Source organism: Parambassis ranga, chromosome 15 (genome assembly GCF_900634625.1).
Source record: "Parambassis ranga chromosome 15, fParRan2.1, whole genome shotgun sequence".
Classification (NCBI taxonomy): domain Eukaryota; kingdom Metazoa; phylum Chordata; class Actinopteri; family Ambassidae; genus Parambassis; species Parambassis ranga.
In genome coordinates this window covers 8,336,616-8,355,073 of record NC_041035.1, presented here as the reverse complement: position 1 = coordinate 8,355,073, position 18,458 = coordinate 8,336,616, and the positions used below count along the sequence as shown (strand labels likewise).

General features: G+C 38.9%; 3 protein-coding genes across 4 annotated transcripts; 2 read left to right on the top strand and 1 right to left on the bottom strand.

Moving 5' to 3' along the window:
• Window positions 1-833: 833 nt before the first annotated feature.
• Window positions 834-5,128, top strand: vip (vasoactive intestinal peptide). The gene is made up of 6 exons (XM_028423424.1): window positions 834-985; window positions 1,641-1,745; window positions 2,262-2,366; window positions 2,928-3,053; window positions 3,125-3,236; window positions 3,534-5,128. Coding segments are annotated over exons 1-6 (459 nt in total). The 5' UTR covers window positions 834-983; the 3' UTR covers window positions 3,543-5,128.
• A 5,071-nt stretch (window positions 5,129-10,199) lies between these two features.
• On the bottom strand, window positions 10,200-13,301 carry fbxo5 (F-box protein 5). 2 transcript variants are annotated; one of them, XM_028423566.1, is made up of 6 exons: window positions 13,159-13,301; window positions 11,864-12,477; window positions 11,513-11,683; window positions 11,262-11,352; window positions 10,704-10,913; window positions 10,200-10,586 (listed from the first exon to the last, which is right to left on the bottom strand). In XM_028423566.1, the coding sequence occupies exons 2-6, from the start codon at window positions 12,433-12,435 to the stop codon at window positions 10,323-10,325; spliced, it is 1,308 nt and encodes a 435-aa protein (XP_028279367.1). In that variant the 5' UTR covers window positions 12,436-12,477; window positions 13,159-13,301; the 3' UTR covers window positions 10,200-10,322. The 2 variants fall into 2 exon arrangements, with proteins under 2 accessions (XP_028279367.1, XP_028279368.1); XM_028423567.1 differs by having other exon boundaries at window positions 13,164-13,301.
• A 997-nt stretch (window positions 13,302-14,298) lies between these two features.
• Window positions 14,299-17,974, top strand: mtrf1l (mitochondrial translational release factor 1-like). The gene is made up of 8 exons (XM_028423490.1): window positions 14,299-15,205; window positions 15,343-15,422; window positions 15,513-15,617; window positions 15,790-15,868; window positions 16,460-16,623; window positions 16,717-16,834; window positions 17,143-17,279; window positions 17,456-17,974. Exons 1-8 carry the CDS (start codon window positions 14,788-14,790, stop codon window positions 17,666-17,668), a joined length of 1,314 nt encoding a protein of 437 aa, XP_028279291.1. The 5' UTR covers window positions 14,299-14,787; the 3' UTR covers window positions 17,669-17,974.
• Window positions 17,975-18,458: the final 484 nt, after the last annotated feature.

Sequence of the window (18,458 nt, the reverse complement as noted above, 5' to 3'; positions counted from 1 at the left end):
TGGCAGAAGCAGGATTGTGAGAGCATTGTTATGGAGTCAGGTATTTGTGTCATGACAGGACAATGCACGAGATATCAAAAGAACAGAATGGAAACATTTCTATAGATTACATAAAACACTGAGGGCCATTCAAAGTCGGGTCCTCAGACTAAAGCTGGCCTATGATTGGTACATTTGGTATGTCTAGTAAAAGTATAAAACATGGCCATCTGATGAGAGCTTTGCTAACCTGATTCTTCAGCAGGAAGGTTTTATATTGCAGGCTGGACAGTAGGTGTGATGATTGTTTAATAAGCTATGTGCTATTTAGCAGTTTAATGTCAGCCAGTAAAATGATGATTGATGATATCTTTGTTTACATTTTTGGCACCAAACATATCTGAAGAATGGAGGCTTCCAGTAGAATTAATGCAATAATATGGAATCAAAGCTGGTTTGTAGATTTGTGGAGACTTTGCCATTAGTCTTCTTCTTGTGTAACAAAAACAAATGCGTTCAAACTCGTCTCTCGGACTTTAACATACTCCCAGAGCTCTTCAGTGATTTCCTGTCCATTTTCCAGTATCACCATTCCCACAGCAGCTGACCTGCACTGTGAGGAGTCCATGGGGAAAGTGATCAGATGAGTCCACACTATCAACCACGACATATAATGTAGTTATTTCTGCGATTAATTAGAAGAAACAGAGCAAAACTCTTCACTAATTCCACCATAGGCCTCTTTGGTTCCGACTGTGAGCAAGACCAATGACGGAAGCAGTGACCTGCTGACGTCTCAATGCTGTGATGAATCTGATGTCCCCTCCTGCTCTGTGAGAAAAGTCCAGGTGTATAAAACGGGAGCAGAACTGGAGGCAAACAGAAAGACACACAGAGAAACAGAGTAAAGAGACATCGGATCAGCAGTGTGGACATACAGGAGAGACTGAACGTGAGAACCTTGGACAGCGCAGAGCCAGAACAGACAACTTTCTCCAGAACACATGTAAGATTTTTACATTTGCATAGATATCAGATATAATGTCTTTGTGATTGTGCCCTATCGATGGTCTGCCTCGTTTCGGGCCATATGGCTAAATTTCTCCAAATAACTTCTTTAATACTAAAAATTCAACCGTTACCTGAGAAGATAAAAAAAATCCCAGGAGCCCCTCGTAGCTGAGAACTTCAGCTTTTGTTTTTTTTTTTCAAGTTGACACTATGGTATCAACTGAACACGTCTTGTGGTAGATTCTGAGTAGTTAAAGAGAAATTTAATCATTATATCAGCTGCTCATTTTGAGAGTAATAGGCTCTAGTGACTTACTTCATACCCATGGTGTTTGGGAGCAGAATCTTATGCCGTGCGCAATTACGCATTGGATTGTGTCTGCGTTTGTCTTCTGTCTGTATAAAATAAACAAGTTAAAAACAAACAATAAAAACAATAGTAAACGACATGTTTCAATGTCCTCAAAGGCTCTTATTGATCAAGCTACACCTTTGTTTCTCGTATTTGCTTCGAGAATTTAATCGCAATGTTGTGCGTAATTCTAGAAGAAAAGTAAACTGCATTTTCCGCTCTCTGTTTAAACCACCAGGTATGTTCATTTTGTTCAGTTTGAAGGAAGAATAAATCCCCTTACCGTTTTCATCCTCAGGTGTAAAGCGATGTTACAACGTACCGGTCCCCACCTGCTTCTCCTAATAGCCGTGTGCAGTGTGTTGTACTCCCGGACTCTGAGTCTGCCATACACATCCATGAGGTGAGAGGAAATCCGTATATTTTAAACAAAAGCTGTAGAGATGTTTAAAAAAGTCAATCAATTTAGCGCAGTAGACTTTGACTGAAGTAAAAAAAAAATTGGCAACAAATAGTGTCATGGTCATAATGCGTTTTTTACTGATTGGCAATGCGCACCGGAATAGTTGATCAGCGACCACATGAATGGATATGCTGCAGAAGAAAAAAAAACTCTCTTTGAAAGAAATGATTTAACTTAACTTATTAATTTATTCTTTGTCATCGTGTTTTGATAAAGCGTCTTATGTCCCACACACAATATATATGCATTTTACAGTAACATCAAAATTAGTAGTGTTTATTACAGGAATAGGCTACCTTTCAGGAATGACACCAAAATTGTTTTTTTTTCCTTTGGCAAATTCAGCTAATCTTCAGACCATAATCGAAACAATTCTAAGCAGGGTTGAAGCCTCTATTTGCTTGACATGGAAGATATAAGCAAGTTTTAAAGCAACTGTCCTGTCATGCTGTGCAGACCGACTAGACACGCAGATGGTCTGTTCACCAGCGGATACAGCAAACTCCTGGGACAGCTATCAGCGCGAAGGTACCTGGAGTCTCTGATTGGAAAGCGGGTCAGGTAGGTGACCACTGCGTCCAGACTGGAGACACAGATAACGTAGTGTTCATTTAAATTCGACTTGAAATTCTATAGAAACCTATAAACCACAGAAAAATTTGTAAGTAATGACAGGGACAACTGAATCCAAAATCTGTCCCCTTCTTCTTTACAACTGTAAACTGCTTACAGGTATTTATGGACAGAATTAAAAATAATTAAAAGAAAAACATGAAGTTAAAATGTCTCGTTTGATTCACACACTGAAAAAAAGAAGAAATGACACAAATATATAGGATAACATGTAGATGATGATGTGTCACTAACTTTTCTTTAGTCATTGGCTCAAGTGAAATCAAGTAAAAGGGAAAAAGAATCTGAAGAGCAATAGTGCTTTAAGTTTTAAGCAGAAAATGTGATATGTGATACCTCAAGACTTATTAGCATGAGGCCAATTGGCTGCACATTTCAAAGGTTAATTTATGCATTTAATGCTTAGACACACACACACAAAGAGAAGACACTATGAACCACAGACTGCACTGAAATGTGTGTTGCCACATTATTGTCTCTTCTGTCCAGTGATGAACTGATGGATGAGCCAGTGAAGCGCCACTCAGATGCCATCTTCACAGACAACTACAGCCGCTTCCGCAAACAGATGGCTGTCAAGAAGTACCTGAACTCAGTTTTAACAGGAAAAAGGAGGTGGGAACAGTCCTTGTATTAACTTGTCATAGAAAATTTGAAATCAGACTGATGATTTTCTACCCTCACAGCCTAGAAGATCCTGGAGCCAGCGAGGCAGAGGAGTCCAGGGATGAACCCAACACCTTCCAGGAGAGCTATGATGACATCAACGTAGACCAGCTCCTAAACAACTTTCAACTGGTGGGTACACAGATGTTTCTAGTGTTGTGTTCACAAACCTTTTAGTCTCACATTTAAGGGTGAGAATGGACCAATGTTTATGATGTAACATTTACACCAGTGAACTGGTCAGACGAGATTGTGCGCCATCAAAAAAAAAACCCACAAAATGTTTATGAACATTATGGCAGATACACTACACACAGCAAGGTTATTATGACCTCTATGAGACTTGTGTTTTTGGTTATGTCACTGTAACAGTAGGTCTAGATTCAGCAAATGTAGAAGAATAACTTTCCTTTTCTCTTTTTATTGCAGCCACTTTGAGGCGGGGCCTGTGCTCAAATCAATACCTCAAGTCATCTACATGAAATCGCTCATTCCAAAAAACAACAGTATTAATCCAAAGGACATTCAAAAGTCAACCAATGATGGTGATGTGTTCTCCAATGTGGTTATCTATCTATCCATCCACATAGTACATGTTTACACTGTATATATACCGTATATATACACAATACTAATCACTAAAGACTCTTGGGGCCACACTGAGTAACATGCGTATCTTTGTGAAGTTTTGGTTGATCGGACACTAGGGACAGTAAATATGAGCAGAAGTATTATTTACTTTTTTCTTTCCAAGGTTACTGTTGTTTCATTGACCTTCAACTAAACAATATTTTTGGAATGTTTAATAGAAATGTGTCCCAAAAACCTTCAGTTGAATATTTTACCCATTGAAAATTAAGAGGACTCACCTATTTACCATACTATTAAGTAGCATACGTGGCCAAGTTGTAACATTAAATGGCATAATGCTGATTGAATTTTCAAGAAGTCACATTCAGAAAAGTTCCATAACTTCCACAGAAAACATGTTCAACAAATCTTCAATGGATAGCCAGCTCTATTGGCTTTTAGTAGAATTTCTGCACTGTAGAAATTTAAATGGCACAAATTGTGCTATTAACCTCCGCTTCAACAATGGCCCTGTTAAGCACAATACTTGAATAAATTTGAATTCAATGGAATGTTTGTTTTTTATTTTGTGATATATTCAATATATCTGATCAGTCTTTCAGTGGAATCAATTTGTCTTATGTCTTTGTCCCATTAACATTCAAGCATTATACCAACTGAATGTGAATGGAATACCATGCACTTCCAATTGAGTAACCTTATCGCTGAATGCTGGCTTCTACTCTGTTCTCGCTTTGGTTGATGTTGTGTCTAACTAACATAGAACTAATGTGTTTCCATTACACCATTAGTGTTCAGTGAAGCTGCCAGCAATATGTGTATTTTAATAACCATTGTGGACATATTTCCATTTACATTGTTTAAAACTATGTTGAATGTCAATGGAACAACATAATTTCTGAACTTATATTAGTGCATTTACTATCCAACTAACTTCTTGTGAAACAAGACAACTTCCAATAGAAACAACCGTATGATATATTCTGCTGACTAAAGCACTATTGGCTTTCAGTGATATCACTGGTTAATAGAATTACATAGATTTACAACAAAACATTTGATTGGTTATGTTCTTCACTGATGTTCATTTAAATAGATTGATTGTACTGTTACACAGGGGACAGCAGTGGCTAGTCATTGTATGACACTGCTTGGCAGCAGCCTTAAACAATTTCCCTCTGGGATTACTAAAGTATCTAAAAATAATAAAAATAAAATAAAATAAATTGTTGCTTTAAGTTCAAAACAAATATTTGTCCCAATTTTCAGTGGCGCAATCATGGTCTGAGTGTAGACTGATTTGTTGATGAAATGAGGGCAAGTTGAGGACAACACATTTTGAGTGGACGCATTTGCATATAATCACTTTATTTTCAATATGTAGAGCAAAGAAGTTATAACTGTGCATAGACCCGACTTTAGTGATAATAGTGATGGACACCGCTCACTAAATAAAAGATGCTGGTTTATTTTTCAAAGCTGAGTCATTTTGTCTGTTTGATGATTTGATTAGCAACTTCAAGATACACATTTTAGGGTCTAAGTTTGTTCTGTTTGCCTTTTAAAGACAAACCATTTAATAACTTCCCTTTAAAATCTGCATTGAGTGTTTTCAAAAAAAATATTACACATTTATGGATCACCAGCTGCATGTGGGCCATTGTATTTAGCAACTATTTGACACAGAATGTATTATCCCATTTTGTAAGAAAGGAAGAATATTTGGCTTGTGTCTTTAAAAAAACAATCACAATTTTATTAGATTTAAACCCTATACCCCAGGTCAATTAATCAGTCACGACTTAGTAGATGACAAGATGTTGACATGTGTTAGTACAAAGCACCAATTGGCCTTTTCTTTTTTCCCCCAAGGCAGTCAACTGATTGACACAAAGTTCAATGACACTGACATAAAAAAGCATGTGCATGTTTTTGTGCAAGGATCAGTTCAAAATGTACTAAAATAGAGAAACTGGTACAGCTATTACAGCTTACAATATATTTTCATTATTAAATCATATTTTTCTTTCACAAATGCAAGAAAATTACGATGGCTTAGACTAGTCAGATTGTTTATTATTTAAAAAAAAACGAGCTGAAGCTGTTTGATAAAACAGATACTACAGCATACATTTTTAGCATAGATGATATAAAGGTCATGTTTGGATGAACCCTTTGTATGTGAGATTTAATATAGTGTCTCTTTTAGTGGTGCACATTGGCAACAAATTTGAACTGTTCTGACTCTGTGAACAGAATAACTTCAGCACCACGGACAGCGACAGCTGGATGGCTGTACAGTTTCTGTCTAATACCAGAATGTGTTCAAGTCAGAAAAATACTGTAATACATAAGGTCCGGAAGAAAAAGAGTGCAACTGATTAATGAGAAAACATTAAAGTCCAGCTTACTTAAAAACTTTGTTACACTGCGGTGATCTGATCCATGTAGTCTTAACTGTTGGAGTGCACACAGAAAGAGCTGCATACAAACCTGAGCAGATGATGACATTTCATCACACAGTCCTTCATGGCCACTAACATAAATACTAACAACCGGAAGGCTTATTCAAAAAATAGATGTTGTCAGTCTGCATTCCAATTGGTAGCAACATAACATCTGTGTTGGCTGTGTTTAATGACATGGATGTACATGGCCTTCAGAATCAGTGTAATATCACACCTTTTCTTTTCCTTCACAGCTTTTGTAGGTCACACTGCAAGATATTATGTCATGTCTGAAGGGTCAGGTAAAGGTTTAAAAGTACTCATGTTGTCACGCTATGTACACAGACAGACTGTACTTTTGAACATTAATATGCTGCATTTTGTACAATATATTCATACTGGTCACTTTAAAAAGTTAATTTGCACTGTTAGTTTTACTATTTTTATTCTTTATTCTATTTTATATTTATTTAGATATATTTTGCCTTTTTTTTCATTCCATGTGTCTACCTGTGTGCTTTAAGCCAAGAGCTGCTGAACAAAATTTCATTGTGCCTTGCATAGTGACAATAAAGATTCTTGATCCTTGATTCACAGCATTAGTAATGGCCCCATGCTGTTTCAAGACAGGTTTCTAAGCAGGGTAATGAAAGACGTGCAGAATTCCTTCTGACTGTGCTAGCTGCTAGTTTTGCATGATTTAAAAGTCCTGGATTAAACATTTTAACGTAAACCTTATCTGTAACTGTCTGATTTGAAGTCAGACATCAGTTCAACACATGCAAACCTGCTCAACAAATAAAAACAAGTGGCACAATGATGACAATAAAATCTGTAATAATATTTTTGAATAAAGGACCAGTGTGTATGATTTGGTGACATCTGCTGGTGAGGGAAGACATTGCATTCAACTGAATACCCTACTTTTTAATGTGCTTGGGAGTACATATAGTGGCTGACATGAATATAAAATCTTTTGTACAGTTAAAGAGCTCATTCTAAGCTGATGAAAACATGTTTAAAACAACAACAATTATAATTCTTTTAAACCTACAAGAAGACGAAATGTGATTGCTCACTCTCGGTTGTGACTCACTTTGTTTTTTCACCAGATTTTTTGACTCATAAATGTCATAAGCAATGTTCTACAGGGCTAGACCCACAGCCGATGATCTTATAATAACATAAAGTGTCATTCAGTGTGAATGACTGACTTAAATGAACTCTTATTTTAGTGTAAAATGTTCACTATGTTGAGCACATTCCCATTACTAACATTGGCTAATTAGCTCTGCATCACCTGCATCAACCAGGTACTCGGAGCGCATGGCACTGGCTTAATCCCCCCCCCCCCCCCTTACGTTTTCAGGGATGATTCATTGTTCGTGGGTTTGACAACAGCAGCATCTCTTTCAGGCTTATATGAGATACGAAACTTTTATGCTGTTCTGAATAGGACCTGCCTCCATATTTTAGTAATGTAAAAAGCATAGACAATGTATTTATTCTGTCTTTTCCATTGTTTACATTAACTTTTGTATGTGTTTCGGTTTTAAACACACTGTGCATGTGTGTGTGTGTGTGTGTGTGTCCACTTACCAGGACATTTGTGATTACTGCCTGCTTTGTGGAGAGGCTTCACTCATTAACTATCATCACTGCTGATCTTAATGGACCAAACAGAGTAAAAATAGACATAGAGAGAAAGAGCTGCAGCGTATGTCTGTGTGTGTGTCTGTGAGCTCGCTTTAGCTGAGCTCTTCATCACACAGTACACACTTCTACATTCATACATGTACCTACATCCTTATATATACCTGCTCAATGATACCTTTATCTTACCTTTTCTTTTATTGTTTATTTTTTGGTTATTCTGCCACAATATTTGCCTTAATTGAAGCGTCAACTGATAACAGACATTTAAAAAATTGAATCCGAGCTAATTGTACATCTAAAGCTACACATTTATCTGCACTGTTAATTAAAAAAAATGCACTGCTTTAAACTACAAGCCTCCTCACTGCATATCTGTGAACTCTCCTTGTTTGTTGTGTTTTGTTCGCGACTCACTTCCTGCCTTATTCTTGTTTTGCTTGAGGCATTTGAGTGACAGCTTCGCATCAATGCATTTACAGTTCAGCTTTGGTGACATATGGCCAATTGACCTGTGGAAGTCACTGCACATCAGGATCATCAACCTGAAAAACAGCTCTTACGCTCCGGATGTTGTCTTATTATACATCGGCCCTTTCTTCCTCCTTCCTCGGGCGAAATGAGCTATTCATACTAAAAAATTGGGAGAGGGGGAGGTGAACTTCAAAAGAGGAGTGGTTTAACAGACAAAAATAGAAACAGAAAAGAAGATAGAAGGAGATATAGAAACATGGATTTCTCAAGATATTAGACTGTGTTTTAGCAAGCACAGTGCCTGATAAATACCTGTTTAGTAACACACGCACTCACAGATGTGGTGGTCGGCTTTAATGACTTTTACAATTAGCAGCAGGTCTGATTGTGTCTCTGTGCAGCAGCCAATCAATAAATCTGCCAGATAAATGATCCTGAGTCACTGAGGGAGCAAAAGGCCACAGCACAGATTAATCAGCCGCCGCCGCTGCTGCCACAGCTCCATCAGCAGCTCTGACGTTTTAAAAATCGTCCATTTGGCTCCATCATCCTGATTTTTTTCTTATGTTAGGCACAGCTGCTGCTCTTCTCTCAACACAACAGTGGCAACAAAATATGGAGCAAAAATCTGTTTTTTGGGTTTATACAATATTGATGTTAAATTTCAACTTACTTCATGATGATCCCTTGCATGCATTTGATAAAGAACATTGAACTTCCTATATAGTATTGGAGTGGGTGAAAACAGACTCCTTATGGTTTTTATTTGTGAGGACATGTCAGATATATCACTGCCTGCACAGCCAGGCCAAAAACCCATAGTGTCCATTAAAGTGTCACTTTTACTTCTTTTATATTAATTAATATTTTTATTTAACTGCTGTGTAGGCTGGCTAGCTGAACCACTGTGTTCATCTGGATCAGATGTGAGAGTAACTAATAAACTCATCCAATGATCTTTCCAAAAATATCAATCAATTCCTTATGAATGATCAGTCCTTTGAAAAGATAAGACTATGTTTTGTGGACAAATAACGCAGGAAAATACAAAGCAAATAGTAAAAGAACAGACCATAATCGCAAATATACAATAAGTGTCATGTGACACATGTATCAGTTAACACAGAAATTAAGTGATTTTTCCCCCCACATCACAGGAAATCTCAGAAAGTTTCTATATTTTAGCTGAATAAAAGTTGTCTGATGTTTGCATCATCGCAACAAAACACAATGTAAGTTGGTCAGAAGAGAGACTAATAGGTTGCAAATGTCAGTGATGTAATTTGCAGCTTCAGAACTATTTTAAACAAGTGATGACTCATTCAACTAAGCTTACTTTTTGCAGGGGAACTGCAGTAGCTATTTTTTTATATCCTACAGATCAGAGACTGTATGTAAAAACATTTTGCAGCATGAAAATGATTGATGCACAGAAGGTCCAAGACCACACAGCAACAGAAATGTATGCACACAATATTAGCAGGCAACAAATCCACAAACGTTGGTTATGATCCTTTAGGGCATAACATCAAAATGATTATCTCTAATGCATGGAAAGAAAAGGTTGTGGGATTGAGTAAACTGTAGATGAGAACAGGGAGCAATGCTGCCCCCTAGTGACAGAAAAACACATTTATGATTTCCCTTAGAGATGAGCAAAAGATTGTGTCAAAAAAAACCCCACAAAACACAGAAGGTAGTTATTATGAGAAATGTATTTACAGGAAATACAGTAAATGAACATTTAAAAGACAACATTTATTTAAAAATACAAAACTATTTAAAAAGGGACATATTTACATTAATTTCATTTTAAAAACACAAGTATACAATTTAAAGTCTATTTTCTTTTTTGGATTTATAACCTTTTTGTTGCTAACAGGCAACAATACTTCCAACATGATTACACTTCCTGGTTGATTGTCCCAGTAGCGCTTTAAGTGCTGAGCTTGTTTAAAATCTTTCACCACTGTCCGTTTGTGTGGAGGTACTCGGAGCACCGCCAGCACAAAAAATGAGCTGCCCAATTAAAACAGTAAGTTTAAAACCTCCATCACAGGCGCCTGACACTTCTCTTGCTGCGAGCACTCCCCAGTATGACTGGGGTCGTGTCGAAGGAGGTGGATAAGTTAGATCTGGGCTGCACTGTTCGACAGGGGGTCGAGCCGTGGAAAGATTCCTGACAGTGGGTGCAGAAGTCAAAAAGGCAGCTGGCGCGAGTGCATGTGGCCCTCTGAACCTCAGGCTGATGAGTAGCTGGTGAGCCACAATGTTTGCAGCGACGCAGAGACTCGTGTTGCTTCAGATTGTTGGCAGCCTGGAAAGAAGACCAAAACATACACATAAATACATGTATAGCATTCTAAATGCATTTCCCCCATACAGACTGAAACAAAAAACAAAATACAAAGCATTCAATAAACATAAAGCTCACCTGGATGTATTCGTTGAAACGTGCACTTGGGAAGCTGGGCATGCTACCCTTCTTAGAAACAGTTTGTCTGGTGGTTCTGCAGCTTGTTGTGGACAAAGAAGAGGAGGACTTCGAAGAAGCAAGGGTCTGCATGCAGGACAGCACCGCTCGGGACATGGCCACATCTCTTGTAAGACCGGAACCCCTATGTCTCAGAGAATTTCTTGACTCCTGAAAATTAAGCAAAAGCGATATTAGAATCGGAAAGAAACAGGTTCCAGTAAAACGTGCTGTATTTTAAAACCATTTAACCAAGTGTCAGCAAACAGCCTTGCTATCCCCCACCCCCATTTTGTGACCCTTCCTCATGCCTTATTCATTGTGCCGAGACAGAATCCTTTTGTATATCACCGTCTTGCAAACGGATTTCAGATAATACATATCATACATGGGATGTATAGCTGTAACACTGTCACACATTGTCAGTTGTGGGTTAGAATACTTGGCAATACTGCAACCAGTGGCTAAAGGCATCCAAATCCCAGTTTTGGAGTACATTTGTGTGTTTTGTTTTCTCACCCTGAGTGCATGCTCAGCACGCTGACACCTGCTGACAGCTGCTGAATCCTCAGAGATGATCTTCCGCCATGATCTGCTCACTTTCTTACAGCTGTGATGTGAGAAACATGAACACACTATGGTAAATATTGATGATAAACATTTTTAAGTATTTGTTGAATTCCTGACAATTTTTCTACATTCCATTTTCTTACAAGTATTCTTTCTCTATGGAAAGAGGTACTGCGGCTAAAAAAGGATTGGTGGTTTACCTGAGGAGGTCCATGTCACCCAACAGAGCCAGAATGTTGGCCAGGATGCTTTTCATGTTGAGAGACAGCAGAGATGTGAAGATATCGATGTACTCCAGGCCCATGTGACCCCCAATCACTCGATCCAGAAGATGATCCTCTGCTATCTTTGAGACAATGCTCCAGTCATACCTAAAGCACAAGTAACAATTTTAATTAAACATTTACAGCCAGGCTGAACCAACTCCAAGTGTGTGTGTGTGTGTGTGTGTGTGTGTATATATATATATATATATATATAAATAAATAAAGGATGGACGTATATATTGAGAACACTTGTTGTTCTGCCTGAAAACATAACACTTATCTTACCTCTTGTTCTTCCGATAGCTCTCGGCAAGCTTTTCACACACAGACTGCTGGAACTTTAGTAAAGGCAGGTCACTGTGGTGGTCATAGGGGGTAGAGGACAGGGAGCATGATGCTGGTCTTTTCGGACAGTCCACAGGAGTGGAAACTACCAGCCACTCTGGACGGCTTGCACTGGTACATTTGGAAGGAGAGTTATTTGGCGTCTTTTGTGCAGCAGCACGGGTCAGTACTGCTGTGGGTTTTCCCGTGTGGTGGTTATCCTCTTCGTCCCCATGTATGAGATCAATGTGACTGTTGTGCAGCGATAGATAGCCGCTATCTTCAAAGCCTTCCTCCTGAGTCCTGTCATGTTCCCTGCTGTTTTCTTTGTTGTGGACTGCACTGGTGTCACTCTTTACAGAAAACGCTGGGGTCACTTCTTTAGGTGGACATGCAGGTTTGAGGGGGGAGGGCTCTTTCACCGGAGAGGCCTTATGGCAACGCGCCGTGGTTTCTTCATCACACTTGATTACAGCTACACAGCTTTTCTCAATTTTGCTGTCCTTCGTAGCCTCGTAGCGTGGGGCCTTCATGATACCACTCTTGCAATAAAACAATGTGCAGTATGTGGATTTCTGCAAGGACACGGAGTAGAGGGTGTTAAGTTTTCAATGTGACTGAAGAGTTACAAGCAGCATGGCTTCTCTCATGCAAGCTAACCAGGCTACGTCTAACATCAACGTCAACTAAGTATGTTTCTTGACTGAAAAGAAATCAATAACACGCGACTATATAAACATTAATCTCCTTACCTATACACTAAACAGAGTTAAAACGCAAGCATATATCTGTAAAGCAAATAATTGATTTTGGCGCGATGGAGATTTGGCGGAAAGGTAGCGATGACGTTTGCATATTTTAGAGGCAAATGTTAAGTTAGTGTTTCTCGGTAAAAGTGCAGCTGGGATACGATCTGAGGGTTAACGGGTCTATAATCAGTGTTAACTTCACATTACATTGACGATCTATTTGCGCGCGTACTGTTACGTCTGAGGGGAAGTAGTCTGAGCAACTGTGTAACTGAGAACTGGTTTACGTGCAACTACCCAACTCTACTACAAACTATCGGCGACCAGCATATTGTTATTCACTGTATGTTGGTATAGATAGTAAGCTAACTTTATATTCCCCAGACCAGCTAGCTAGTATCCCTGCTAGTATTGCTGCTGGCTAACGGTGCAATAGGATACTACCACTTAGCAATGAGCTAAATCTACACGTTTGCCAATGAAAATACATTATGCAAAAACCCTTACCTTACATTTATAAAATTACTATCCAAATTAAACTCTTTCTTCCCTAAGTTTAGCCGCTGTGCTAAGTCTCTGCTAAAGCCAGCTCGACCAAAGTTAAATGCTCCACGAATGAAAATCCGCCAGTTGTTCCTCCTTATTTGAAATCCGTGCGCAAACTGCAGAGTCCAATAACAGCGAAGCGGGTTTTCCCCCTTTAAACCCTCAACCAATGAGAACTGAATTTAAATGTAGTTACGTCAGCACGCTATCGACGTGGTCCCACTGGTTTTGTCACCCGACAGGAAACACTAGAAAAAAATGATCTCTGTACTGTTGCAGTGGATATTCCCTGCATAAATAAAGTTATATCTTACTCACTGAGGTATGTGAGGAAATCCTGACACCACATTTTACTAGTGACCCGTTTTCACTTTGCATCAAAATCTGTCATTAGAAACAGTTTGGTGTCACCTTTTTTGGCAAACAAAATATATGAGGGGGAAGAATTAAATTCTCTATCTCTTCTGTATCTATCAATTCCGCCAGAATCCTGACTGAAAAAAGGATTCACACAGGGTTCACTTAGTTCACACCCCTACTTGGAATGTGTGGCTCTTTCATTGAAACCAGACAGGATTCGTGTGGAACAACCGCCAGAGAAAGAAAATAGTCACTTCCATTCGGTTCCAGGGGGAGGGGGCTTTTGCATAGACTACTGAAGTGCATTTATGTTAATTAAACGACAATCCAGCTCACAGTCTTGTTCGTCTTTGTTATTTAAACATATCTGTAGCCATTTTGCTGTAATACAAATTTACTGCATGCCATTTATTTTTGAAAAACAAAATTTCAGCGCGGAATGCTCAGCCCTGCCCTGGGTTTGGTCTGTAGAGTGACCCCTATGGGGTCAACAGATATCACACAGAAACACAAAGTGCCTATTGAAAAACCAAACGACTGAAATGACTGTTATGTGAATCTAATTGTGGGAAAAAAACACAATGTTGTCAAGTGTGATACGGGCTAATGAATACAGTATACAATGATTTATCCTTTTCTTGTTTCTCGTCGGGTCTCTGGAGGTGAAAGACTCGTTTCCTTTAATTTTGGCGGAAGAAGATTTGTTCTCAATGCGCATGCGTGTCATGTCAAATATGTCTGCGCCCTTCAGCGAGGTGGTAAAGAAGGTATTCTTATAATAAGCACTGTTAGTCCGTTATTAGATAGTCTTTAGATACTTTATGACTGAAACCCGTTTTGTTATGATCATGTAAATGTTTCCAATAACAGGAAAAGCCAAAGGATGTTTGTTATTTGATAAAAAAATTATACGTTAAGCACCAGAAAACCTTCAATGAATTGTCAACTTTCTCGAATGTTGCTATTCGGTAAACTGAGGTCCTGGGATTGTTATAACAATTTAGGCTTCAAGACCGAGGCCGTTCTGATGTATTTTGTGTTTGGGTTGCGTTGGCTGCATTGCTTTACCAAACATTGTAGCTGTGGACAAGAAAACTCTTTCGTATCATATGCTCCCGAAATTCGAGTCTGAGTCCCGAATTCTGAGTGTGTGCCAAAGACGAATCATGTCAGAGTGTGTCTGCTACACTTGCACACAGTAAATAACTTACAACCACCTCTGCTCATACAATGGCCTACAGAAAAGTTGCAAACCTTTTTCCAAGAGGAAAGGAGTTTGCGTTCAGTCTGTGGATACCATATTTTTCAAAAACCCGAGGTGTTATCAGCCAGTCTGTCAGTCTCCATGGGTATGCCTATAGTCTCTACAGCAAAAGAACTCTACACACCACCATTCCACTGCTGATGAAATTGCTGTCTGTGGAAGAGCTTTTTGCCAAGAGGGCTCTGCAGGACCACCTGAGGAAGATGGAGACAGAGTACAGCGAATGTTTAAAAGCGGTCAGTGGCAGTGTGACAGAGGAGCAGTGCAGTGAAGAACTGAGAGCTAAGAGGACAAAAGTGTCCCTGCTGTCTCCTCTCATCCAGAGCATCACAGAGCTAGGCAACAAAGAAAAAGACATGACAGAGACAGAGATGCTCCTGAAAGGTGAGAACATGGTACATGGCTGTAATGTAAAAATTCAGCATTGTCCTGAATCAGAACAAATGCAGATCATTAGTAATAGATGTAGTAGTAAAAATATTTTATCATCATATTTACTGTATGTGTTTATTTTTCCCAAGATGAAGACCCAGGCCTGCGAGAACTGGCAGAGCTGGAGAGAGAAACCTGTTTGCAAGACATTCACGATCTTAGACAAAAGGTGAAGTGACATTTCACTTTTGCAAAAGCATAAAACACCAAAGCTGACTGTTTTTTCATGTGCTGTTTTTGGTCCTATACTTTTCCTTAGATCCTAGATCTGTTGATCCCAGAGGAGGAGGAGGATCTGAGTGACCTTATTTTGGAAGTAACAGCTGGTGTTGGGGGTCAGGAGGCAATGCTGTTCACTGCTGAGGTCAGAAAGTAATTACTTACATTGATCAGTTTGTATTTCAAATAGCTCTGTACCTTTAGTTGCAAAAGCACAAGGCGTTAAGATGAGGGCAGAAGAGAGGGATTCATACGGGGGGAAAAATATTATTCCCATGTATTTCTATAGCCAGCTGTATATCATCTTCTCTTTGAAGGTGTTTGACATGTACCAGGGATTCGCTCAGCACCATGGCTGGACCTTCGACACCCTGGAGCACATGACCAGTGAAATAGGTTAGTGGTTACTTATTAAAGGCAGATAAAAAGCTTGGATTACTCAAAGAATAACAAACAATTTTCTTTTTATGCTGATAGCAGCTGATGTCTTGAAACCTTGGCAAATAAAACTTGAAAATAATTTGTGGCTTTTGTACCTGCAGCAACCTTTGTAAAACTATATCTGAACAAATATTGCAAAGATATTTTTTGTTTTTTCATTTCTGCCATCATTGCAATAACTGACTTTAAACACAAGGAGGAGCTCTTTAATCGGATTTTTACTCAATAAGGAGAAAAATAAGTGCTTGAGCAAAGAAAATCCATTGATCATTGCATTATTAAAGGTTGAATATAGCCAAGGATGACAAACAATATTCTTTTATATTTCATTTAAGTTTTAATTTCCATTATAGAATAGAATAGAATAGAATAGAATATACTTTATTAATCCCTTTGGGGTCCCTCAAGGAATTTGTATTAGGATATCAACATTCTTAAGTCTTAAACTGGCGCCATATGTGGAACATTTACTTGCAATTCTATTCAAATCTGAATTATAACTGTATTATAAGTCACTGATGGTAGCTACTGCTCACCTGTAACCAGGTGGACTTCGTCATGCTTCAGTCAGTATCAGCGGCTTTCAGAGCTACAAGAAGATGAAGTTTGAGGCCGGAGTTCATCGAGTTCAGAGGGTTCCCAAGACTGAAAAACAGGGCCGGATGCACACCAGCACCATGACTGTGGCTGTACTGCCCCAACCCACTGAGGTACGTCAGCACATATTACATGGGTGGACAAAGCAGGACTGATGCTCTTATTGTAAGTACACCATTTATAGTGTGTTTGTGTGTTCTTGTTAGATCTCTTTCACAATCAACCTGAAGGACCTCAAGATAGAAACTAAGAGGGCGAGTGGAGCTGGAGGTCAACACGTCAACACCACAGACAGTGCTGTCAGAATAGTCCATCTTCCAACAGGTAACTGCAAAAACACATAAAAAAGTGGCTTTGGCTACTTAAAAATTCAAAAAAAAAGTGTGAAGCCACTTGTATCAGAAATTTAACCTCCCCAGCCCTAAAAACTCTACTACTCCCCCTTCTATGATGTTTTGTGAATGACAAGGACCTAAATAATGGCCTTTGTGTATGTATTATGTTTCGAAGTAGATGCTGGAAGTGTGCCTTGTGTACACAAACCCCTCTAAACCATCAAGCTTGTCTGAAGTCATGTGTACAAATTAATAGTAAGCCCTCATGAAAGTCTGTCTCACCTATGTGTTTGATAGGTGTGGTTGCAGAGTGCCAACAGGAACGATCTCAGCTGAAGAACAAGGAGAAAGCTATGAAGGCTCTGAGAGCAAAACTGTATAGCATGAAGCTGGAGGAGGAGACTAGCAAACGCTACAACCAACGGAAAGTACAGGTGAGATATACACTGTTAAATGATGACTTAAGGTGAAGACATGTACTATTGAGTATAGGTGTGGTATGTTGAATTTGACTGATTACTGTTAAGATAAATGCCAATTAACCAGCCTAACAAGGCTCCAGACGTAAGAATTCATGAAAACTGACCATGTTTCTTATTTCCTCTTTCAGGTAGGAACCAGAGGCAGATCAGAGAAGATCCGGACCTACAACTTTGCCCAGGACCGCATAACAGACCACCGCATTGGCATGACAGTACATGATGTCAAGAGCTTTTTGCTTGGGGAGGATTTGCTGGAGAAGATGAACTCCTCGTTGCAAGAGTTTTCCAACCAGGAGACACTCATGGAACTGCTGGGAGAAGATAGTCAGCATGGCTCATGAATTTAGCAGTGACAGAGTGGAATATTGAAACATAATTTTTCCTCTGCTTTAAATTCTGCTGGGAACACTAAGGAAAAAAGACCACTAAAAGCTGGACAAGACTACAGTTTTGCTCGTAACACTTGCATACACATATACAGCAGTGACAAGAGGCGCATGATAAAAATGAGATTGGAGTTCTAATAAAATCATTATGGATTATTAAGGTTTTCTGTAACAGAAAATTAATAGTACATTGACAATAAGGATAATAATAACTAGAAAAGGGCATTTCCTGAAGAAAATGCAGGTTTGATTGCTGCAGCTAAAGCATTGCTTTGAATGCTGATGTGAAGGATTGCTCTGAATTGCTGGAGAATCAGAGCAATTCAGAGCTTTGTATGCCTCTCCAACCACTCCAACTTTGAGAGCTTGGCGTGTGGAAATGATTCGGAATTAGAAAATTCTGAATAGACGTTTGATAGAGCAGCATCTAATGAGCGTTTTAAGACTAAAATGGAATCTGTAGCTTGAAATTTGTAGGAGGAAATACATTTGGCATATGACCCTCGTTGAGGGGCTCTCTCATAGACTCCCATTTTAAAATGACACTGAAATTGCTTAATATTTGAACAATTATAAGTTTTTGAAAAAAACGTGACGTTTTGAAAAAAGTTGACCTGGAATGTCCTCTGTGAGATGAACATTTTGACAGTTGAATGGCTGAAATCGGTCAATGCCTAGCAATGGCAATCAAACTAATTAATAATAAATTGATAAATAAAGATTAATAGTAGACAGGGTTATCATT